The sequence below is a fragment of the Kogia breviceps genome, chromosome 14 (genome assembly GCF_026419965.1).
Source record: "Kogia breviceps isolate mKogBre1 chromosome 14, mKogBre1 haplotype 1, whole genome shotgun sequence".
Classification (NCBI taxonomy): Eukaryota; Metazoa; Chordata; class Mammalia; order Artiodactyla; family Physeteridae; genus Kogia; species Kogia breviceps.
In genome coordinates, this window is record NC_081323.1 from 931319 (window position 1) to 940845 (window position 9527).

The 9527-nt window shown below is 60.0% G+C and overlaps 1 protein-coding gene across 1 annotated transcript; it reads left to right on the top strand.

Annotated features, from left to right (window-relative positions):
• The first annotated feature begins 2503 nt into the window (after positions 1 to 2503).
• BHLHE23 (basic helix-loop-helix family member e23) lies at positions 2504 to 8902 on the top strand. The gene is made up of 2 exons (XM_059036588.2): positions 2504 to 4213; positions 7596 to 8902. The coding sequence occupies exon 1, from the start codon at positions 2504 to 2506 to the stop codon at positions 3227 to 3229; it is 726 nt and encodes a 241-aa protein (XP_058892571.1). The 3' UTR covers positions 3230 to 4213; positions 7596 to 8902.
• Positions 8903 to 9527: the final 625 nt, after the last annotated feature.

The window sequence follows — 9527 nt, forward strand, 5'->3', positions numbered from 1 at the left end:
CCCCGCCCCTTCCAACAGCCTGTAAGCCCCCTGCCCCCCGGGGTGCTCCCCCAGCCCAGGTGCTTGGCCTGACACCCACTCACCCTTCAGACCACAGCCCAAACACCACAGCGGCCCGTCCATGCCGGGCTGTCCCCACCGCCCTGCCCGTGCCTGACCTCAGCCCAGGAGGCAGTGCAGGGGCTCCTTGGAGAGAGCCCGCCCAGACCCTTCTTGTCCTTGAGCCCACCTTCAGTCCCAGCTGGGACAGGCTGGTGGATGATGTCTGCCCTCCTGAGCATCAGCCCTGGGCTTCCCTCCCCTCACCCATCTGCAGGGCCCAGAGCACAGAGACTCTGGTGTTTCCCACGACTGATGATCCGCGTGTTTGTGACTGTCTCCTCCCATCCAGCACGGAAGCCCTTGAGAGCCACGATCTCCATCAGTGCTGGGTTTCCAGAACCTTCCAGAGCGCACACAGCCCTCATCCATTCCCTGCACAAAACCACCTGGCACCTGCTCACCTTCCCCGACCACTTGACAGCACAGAGATCGTCTCTGTCACTCCTCTCCCTGGTGAAACCTGGAGAACAGAGTGGTTAAGCTACTCTGTCAAGGTCACACAGCAGGGCCTGAGGAGTGGTTCCCAGGCAGTACTGAGCTGGAGGCCAGGGTGACACCCATCTCTTGACTGAGTGAGAAGCAACCATCACCCACCAGCTCCACAAGACCTTCCCACCTGGAGAAAGTTTGGGGTCCTTCATCTCCCATTGTTAGGACTGAAAAGGTGAGCCCCGAGGCTGGCAGGATTCCCCCAGATGGGGCTCAATCCGAGAGGAGGAAGCACCTCTGGAAACTGCCGAAGCCCTGCGGCCAGTGTGTGCTCACTGCACTTAGAATGCGGAGAAAGGTCAGGTGGCGCTGCACTGGCCGAGCGCCGATGCCCTACACCATCCCGAAACCGGAACCCAGGTCTAAAAAATGAACCAGGCTGCCCTCAGCTTCCTACCCTCCCGGGGTTTTTCAACCTGTATTTAAAACTCCATCATTACCCCACCCCTCCCAAGCCTTCCGACAGGTCTGGCCTGAATCCTTGCCCCCAACCTCCCAGCCACGGGGACTCTCCAGGCTGGGAAGCCCAGCTCGGCCAGCGCGTCACCCTGAGGCGAGCTGCACCCGATGACCAGCCCCCACACCCTCCCCGGCCCAGGCCGGCGGGGAGATTGCAGAACCGGGCATCGTGCATCCCGGGGCCCTGCAGGTGCTCAGACAACACCCCTGGTCTGACATCCACCTGGGGGCACCACAGCAGTCCCTGGAGGGGTTTCTTTGGTTGAGACTTAGGCCAGGACAGAGGACCCGCCCCCGCCCCAGCCTCTCGCCGGTGCAGCCCCCACCTTCTTTTCTCCAGCAGAGCTGCCATCCTCCCCAACTTCATGGTGCAGCCCTCGCCGCTCCCCCCCCACCCCGGCAAGTAGAAAACTGAGAAAATTCTCCCTCTATGGTAGTGCGAGCCATGGAAAAACCTTTCACCAGAAATAGCAGAGAAGTGAAACAAGGTTTTGCCTAAACAAGAGGCTTTTATCCCTAAATCTCCGATCCCTGCCTCAAATCACTAAGACTTCAAGGAGCGTGGAAACAACTTCAGGACGCACTTGTCCCCGGAAACTGCGCGGCGGGGGCTGGAGACCCCGGAAAGGGCCAGCTGCGGGGAAGGCCCAGCCCAGCCGGGCCTCAGCGCGTTCGGAGCGCGCCCTTTGCCCCGCGGGTTACCCGGCTGTGAGGCCGCTCCTGGAGGGCGCCCACCGAGCGCCCCGGGCGTGCGCTCCGCACCTCCTCCGGCCTCGGCGGGTCAGGCGTCCGCGGTGGGCTGCGCGCTCCCGCGGTGGGCGGCGATCCCTGCCTGCGCGACGCCGGAGGTGGCTCCTGCAAATGGTACCGAAGACGAGGACAAGGCGGCCTGAGGCGGGTGCCCGTGGACGGGGGCGTACAGTGACGGCAACCCCCGGGGGTGGCAGCAGGCAGAAGCTGCAGACGCCGGGAAGCAGGAACAGCTCTCCCGGGCCCCACGGCTTCCACAACCGTCTCCAACCAGACCCCCAGCTCCTTCCAGACCGGCGGCGCCCCACCCCTGGCCATCGGCCTGCGCCGCCGGTGGAGCTGGGCTCCGGAAAGAGGCGGTCACCAAGTCCCCTCTGATTGGACGGCCGCGAAGTCCCAGAGGGCGCCTCCGCACCTTAAAGCAGGAGCGGCGCGAGGAGAAGGGAGAGCCCTCCGCAGCCCAGCCCTGCGCGCGGGAGCGAGAGGTGGGGAGGAGGGGGGAGAGGAAAGAGGAGAGAGGGGGGGGAGGGGGAGGAGGCGGAGGCGGCCAGGAGGCGGGGCCGAGGCGGGACCCAGAGGCCCCGGCGCGGGGAGGCTCCGGGACCGACCGACTGCCGGACGGACGCGCCAGCCGGGAGCGGCACCCAGGCGGCGGCAGCGGTCGGCGCGCGCGCGGACCCCGGGGCGGCGCGGGCCGGGCCGCATGAGCACCTGCCTGCCCGGCGAGCCCTCGGGCCCCGGAGGCGCGGCCATGGCCGAGCTCAAGTCGCTGTCGGGGGACGCGTACCTGGCGCTGAGCCACGGCTACGCGGCGGCGGCGGTGGGCCTCGCCTACGGGGCGGCCCGGGGGCCCGAGGCGGCCCACGGCTACGGCGCGCCGGGCCCGGGCGGCGACCTCCCCGCGGCGCCCGCTCCCCGAGCTCCGGCCGCTGCAGCCGAGAGCAGCGGCGAGCAGAGCGGCGACGAGGAGGACGCCTTCGAGCGGCGGCGGCGGCGGCGGCGCGGGCCCGGGGGCGCGGCGGACGGGCGGCGGCGGCCCCGGGAGCAGCGCTCGCTGCGGCTGAGCATCAACGCGCGGGAGCGGCGGCGCATGCACGACCTCAACGACGCGCTGGACGGGCTGCGCGCCGTCATCCCCTACGCGCACAGCCCGTCGGTGCGCAAGCTCTCCAAGATCGCCACGCTGCTGCTCGCCAAGAACTACATCCTCATGCAGGCGCAGGCCCTGGACGAGATGCGGCGCCTCGTGGCCTACCTCAACCAGGGCCAGGGCTTGGCCGCGCCGGTGGCCGCCGCGCCCTTGACGCCCTTCGGCCAGGCCGCCGTGTACCCCTTCTCCGCCGGCGCCGCGCTGCCCTGCCCAGACAAGTGCGCCGCCTTCTCCGGGACGCCCTCGGCGCTTTGCAAACACTGTAACGGGAAGCCGTAAGGGCCCCGGGCCGCCCCTTCCTTCCGTACGCGTCCTTCATTTGACCTTGCCCCCGTGACTGTGTCACCCTGCCCCCACCGGACCCCGCCCACGGGGAGAAGGCGGCCAGACCTCGCTTCCAGCCCGTGTGTGCTGAACATTTGGGCCCGCGGGAAGCGCAGAGCCCATCCGGGCGCGGAATTGAACCGGACAGCGGGGCGCTGGAATCCGTGCCCTGGAGCCCGCAGCGCCCAATGGGCACCCTCCCGACGCCCCAGCCCTCGGCCCTGGAGACGGGACGGGGGTGACCAAGTGTGCTTGTCCGAGCGCCGCCGCGCAGCCTCAAAAAGAAAACCAGGATGGTCGCGACCCCCGGGCAGGTGGTCCTCCCCTGAGCCACGCGGGGGTTCGCGGAGCGCGGGACAGAGCGTAGCCCACCTTGGCGGGTCGTGGCCCTCGCTTTGGAGCGCGTCTTTGGCCCCCGTCCGTCGGCCGCTCTTGCCAAACCTCCGGGCCGCGCTCTGGGTGGGCGTGTCCCCGAGGACGCCCCGCGCCCCGCACCTTCCCCGTCTGCCTGCTCCGGGACCCCCGCGCCGCGGCAGTGGAGCTGCGGGATGAGCCCCGACCTGGCCCCGCAGCTGTCGTTTTCAAAGAAGCCGGGCCGCGGCCGCAAGAAGACCCCGGCCAGGAGCTCTTCGGCTCTCAAGTCTGTTATGTTTGTTTTCTTGCTCGCCTAGAGGTGAGCGGACGCTAACGCCGGCTGCAGAATTCGTTCCCTAAACAGCCCCTGGGCTCCCCAGCCCCCAGTGCCCCCGCCGGATCGTCCACACCCTGGCGCGGCCCGGGTGGAGCTGGATGGAGACCTCGGCGCGCCCTCTGCTTAAAGGCGGCTGCATGGAGGAGGGGTCCTGGGGTGTCAGGGGAGGGCCTGGTCTAGCCCTGGCGACCGGCCCAGCCCCCAGCCCACCAACCCCACACATTTCCGGGAGAGGAGACCGGGCCGCGGTGAGTACACGCTGGTGGGGGCCGCGCCCTGGCTGGTGCGAACCGTGATGGGGTCTCTTTTAAAGAAGTCGGTGCTCAACTCAGAACTCTGCCACCGGCCGGGGTCGTCGTCCCCCCACCCCCACCCCGCGAGCACAGCCGGCCGCCCTGGGGGACCGAGCTGTCCCCGCCAGCTTGCGCTGGAGCGGCTCTGCTACCATATCCGGCTTTATTAACCCAATTTCTTCGGCTGTCGCTAATGCTATGCTAATAGGGAGAGAGGACCGCGGCCCTGCAAAGCAGCCTCTTTACGGCAGTTAACTTTAATTAATACATTTCAAAAGACCCTTTTGTATTTCCAAAATGAAGTGTGTGATTAGGTCTTATTCATAAAGACATATGCTTAATACTGGTTTTTGCTAATTTCCATATTTATGTCTTATTGTCTTTTTTTCCCATAACAGACTAGTTTATCAGTTTTGCACATTCAAAAAGCTGAGTGTTGGAAACTTTCACATTTCTTTTCGATAACTGCATACCCAAGTGTCACCAACTTCTAGGGTCATTTCAAAGTGACCCTAAATCAACTTGACAAATTACTTATAATCTGAAACAGAGTTGCTTATTCTGGCTAAAGTACATCATTTATATTCAGAATAAAGTATTTGATTTCAACTAATTTTTTGAATAATATGATTAAATTTTAATATCAATTTAAATAGTGTTCATTTGTGACTGAACTCATAATTTCAGTGTTCAGGGAGTTGTGTCAGTTTGGGCCACATGCTTCTAATCACAGAGTCCAAAAAGTCTCTAAGACACAGACAACCTATTGGTAAGCAGCCGCTCAGCAAATGTACGAAATAATAAGAAAACGGTGAAGGAAAAAAAATCTCTCTGCCCGCTCTAGGTGAAAAATAAGAATTTTTTAAAAGAGCCATTTAAGTAATCAGAAGTCCTTCCAATAACTTTGCTTAAGTAGAAGTTAAATTAAATTTAAACTTTTCTTTTTTTTCTTAAAGCTGCAAAGCTGTTTATCAGCTGTTCTCCAAAAACGTCAGCGTGCTGTTCCCTGGGGTTGAGTGGAGGAGTTTTTCAAAGTAAAGTTTGTTGGGTTTCTTGACAGCAGCTGCTAATCAAGCAACCGGAATATCAAGATAAATGTCGTTTGGCCTCTCCCGAGTTTGCACAGCAAACTCCTCATTCTAAGACAACCTAGACATTGGAAGAACATTCCCAGCAGGAAAGGTCTGACTGCCCCCCTCCCCCCCACCCCGCGGCCTGTTTGCCCCAAGTATAACCAGCCAGGGGTGCCTATTGGCGCTGCCTGTCTCTGTTGCCAGAGACTCTCTGGAAACTTCTGATGGGGGTTCTGGTGTTCTCCCCGAAGGCTTGCTCTCCTTCAGGGGTGGCACGAATTGCTGTGAATGAACTTGAAAAAATTCACCCCCCCCTCCCCCGCACCTAACCCAGAGCTCCCCTCTCTCCAGCACTGGGGGAGGAATTAAGTGGGAAAGAGCTTTGCGTGTAGCTAGGATTTGACACAGCTTTTGTTCTCAGAGGAACAAGATATTCACGAGAGCCCTTTAAACCGGGGTTGCCCAGCGAGGAGAGTACCAGCCACGTGCGGAATCTTACAATTTCTGGTGGCCATGTTAAGATGAAGGAAAGAGAAGTAGCTGAAATTAGATTTAATGACTTTCATTTATTCCAACATAGCCCAGCTATTATCATTTCAACGTGTAATCAATATTTTTAAATTATTAGGGAGATCCTTCACATTCTCCTTTTTGTGCCGAGCCTTCAGGATCCGACGTCTTGCACTCAGAACCCGTCTCAGTTCAGAGCAGCCCATTTCAAGTGCTCGGTGGCCACAGGTGGCTTGTGGCCGCCCCAGTGGGGAGACAGCAGCTCTAGATGGTAAAAGCGCAGAGCATCCGAAGGGCGTTTGAGTAACAAGCAGGAAACCTGCACCGATTCAGGGAATACATTCTAGTGCTGGACAAATAGGAAATGCTTTCTCCTAGTCACTCTCAATCCTGGGTCACCAAATCGAACCGGGGCCGGGGCGGGCAGCAAGAAGAACCGTCGTGAGTTTTCTACCGAGAACGGAAGCCGTGTGTCTACTAGTTGCTGGTCCCAGTGCGTCAGCCTTGCACGAGCCGACCACACCCACACCTAGGGAGCCAGCGGAGTGGCTGCGGGGTCCTCCCCACTCTGGCCAAGGGATTGTCTTGAGCCAACAGAGCCTCTTCCTCTATTGACCCCACAAATGAAGGGGTTGGCCACACTGGCTGCTGAGTGACTCTCAGACCAAGACTCCTTCACGCTCAGGTTATGAGCCCGTGAAGCCTGGCTCCTGGGGGCTTGGGGCAGCCTTCTCCAGCCCAGTGGCTCCGTAGGGGTCCCTGGCTGGGGTCAGTCAGAGGGGGCAAGTTGCTCCGCCAAGGTCCCGCACCCCATCTTCATTCACTAGCCAACGTGACTGGCACGGCCCCGGCGCTTTTGGTTCAGATGGTGCCCAAGATACTTCACGCCCAAAGATCTTTGTTTTCCCCGGTAGGAAATTCACGCACCTAAAGCAGCATCCCTGGTTTCCAGTAATGGCGTCCAGACTCCGAGGGCAGAACTCTACCCAAACCTGGCTCTGCCCCCCGCAAGGACCAGGAGTCTGGCCGCCGCGAAGGCCATCCAGCCCACACAGGTTCATAGACAGGCCCTCCAGTACCAGGCACTGGCTTCCACTGTTTCATTGTGTTGATTTCATCCCAAAGGTGGGATTTCCTTTTTGCTTCTTCAGGAAGAATCCTTGGGGAGCCTTGTTTCCCCTTAGGGGTAATCTGACACTTGCTTTGCCAAATACGCCCGTCTTATTTCCTTGCGGGTTGGGAATGTTAAAAGAAGAGGTTCTGCCTCATAAAGGACAGATACTGTTTTCCTGACATGATGAGGGAAATGCACCACCCTTCGCTCCGGCCCGGCCAGGCCGGGCTCTCCCTTGGCGTCTGCCAGGGCTTCCGCTGCAGCCTCGGAGCCGAGGCCCCTGGGCCCTGGTTAATCCGCACAGTAACGTTATCACGGGAACTTGCTTGTGATCTGTTTTTAGTCTTTAATCGCTTTTGCTATCCCATTTGAAGGGATGGAAATAGAAGGATTTATGATGTATTCAATCATTTCTCCAACAATTACCTCTTTGGGCTCCTAACTCTAGATGTTTCAAACAACGCCCCAACTAAAGTCTGTTCCATAAAATTAGAAAGTTAATACACATTTGCACATTTAACCCCAAAGGAGCGAAGCCCACATTACCATAAATGCAGAAAGGCGGACATAATTAGCCAAGTTACCTTTGATCCAGTGTTTTCCCTGTTTTAAAAAGTGACTTGTGCTGTTTTCTTTCCAGTCTGAAGCGCCCAAGGCCCGTGCATTCATATCACGGTATAAAAGCTGATTTTCAAGCGTGGCTCTCGGAGGGGAAGATGGCCAGGATTATTCTGGAGGTTAACACGAGGCGGGTCGCACTGTAAGATGCACGCGTGCGAGGGGGTCTCTGAATAAACCCTTTCTGCTCTGTGGTCGGCTCTGTGGAACTGACCAGCTGGTGCCTGGTGGGGGTACAGAGGGAAGCTGCATCGTGGCCCCAGGGCCTCAGCCTGTGTTTCCTTGAGGCACAGCCCTCAGAACGCAGTGCAGAGCCACGCGTGGGCCTCTGTCCCCCACGACACGCAAGGCCTCCTGGAGTGGCAGCCCCAGCCGGTGCCAGCCGGCCTGCGCGCACGGTGCTGCCACGGGGGACGGGAGCACGGTCCTAGCTCGGGGCCTTCACGGAGCAGCTCGCCAGTGCGCTGGAAGTGGCCCAGCCTTCCCAGCGGCCTGGTTCTGCCTCCAAGCCCCATTTTGTCTAAAGCAATGAGCCCACAGTCAGTTGCTGTCCTGGGGGCCCTGATTCGGCCTGACGGGAGCCCAGTCCCCCCAGTTCCCGAGGACGGCCCTCGGTGCCCTAAAGAGGCCAGGCCAGCCTGGGAACCTGGCCTCAAATCCCGAGACACGTTCAGCACCCGCAAGGCTCTCTGATGTCCACGAGGCATCTGCCAGGACGCGTTTTTGTCGCCTTTGTCACTCTGCAGCCTGCGGCACCGGAGCTGTGTCCTGGCCCTCCCCGTGCGTCCCCGCATCTGACTGCAGACACCACCCAAGTTACAAGATCCCTGGGAACAGGCGGCCGGTCTCTGCACCTCGTGCACACAACTGGAGCCAGCGGACACCCGGGGACGCGAGTCAGGGCCGGGCTCAGCCCGCACCTGCCCGGGGGTCTGGAGAGCGGCTCGCGTGAGCCAGGCCCCCTCTGCCAAGGTCACTCCAAGTCCTGGGACGGTTGGTACAGAGCAGCCTGGACGCTGTCCACTGACCGCAAGCTGGCCGCTCAGTAGTGGACACATCTACACGGCTCGGTGATAGGGACGCAAAACCCCACTGTCTGTGAGCTGCTCTCGGCCTGCGGCGCCCAGGTTGTGGGTGGGAGGGGCCGTGTCTCAAGCCTCTGGGTGTTAAGACCCTTCCTCCTGCCAGCACGTCCCTGACCAGCACAACTGCCGGTGTCCTTGCAGCCCTCAGACAGCTGAGGGTTCCAGGAGGGCATCACAGACACATGGGAAGGTGTTTCTTTTCTGTTCAGGGGTCTGGGTTTCCAAATAAATGTAAAGCCTTTTACCTGCTGCCAGGATGTGAAAATAACTGCTCTTCATACACCCCTGAACCTTTCCTCTGGGCTGTGGGGTCAGCAGTGATGTTCCAGAGCTTTCTGTTAGCTCCTCCCTCACGTCAGGGACCTGAGGCTGCCAGATGGATTGAAAAGCGCCCTCCCAGAATGTCCGAGGGCTGCTTCCAGGCCCCCCGGCACACATATCCTGGCTCATTCTCTCTCTCTCTCTCTCTCTCTCTCTCAGCTACATTTGGGAAAAAAGAAGGGTCTATAACCCTTTCCCTCCCTCCGGGTAGCCCTATTTCCCTAACACGCATGCTTCTTAAAATATCACAGATTTGGGGTCTCATGACCCTGGTCTCTGCCCCCAGTGCAGTGCTGGTTGCATCTGGTTTGGGAAGGGATTCCTGATCCAGGAGAACAGCTGACCGGCCGCCTTCAGCCTTCAGCCCGGCCTGGAGCCAGGTGGACACAGGCTGGGGCAACCATTCTCTGTGCCTAAGCATCCCCTGAACTCCCGTGCGGGTGTGCGCGTGGGTGAGCACGTGTCCCATAGCCCATCCTGATTTCAACAGAGGTAGAGGGGAGCCCTCCCTGCAGGACAGAGGTCTCCGGGCGTCAGGGGAAGGAGGC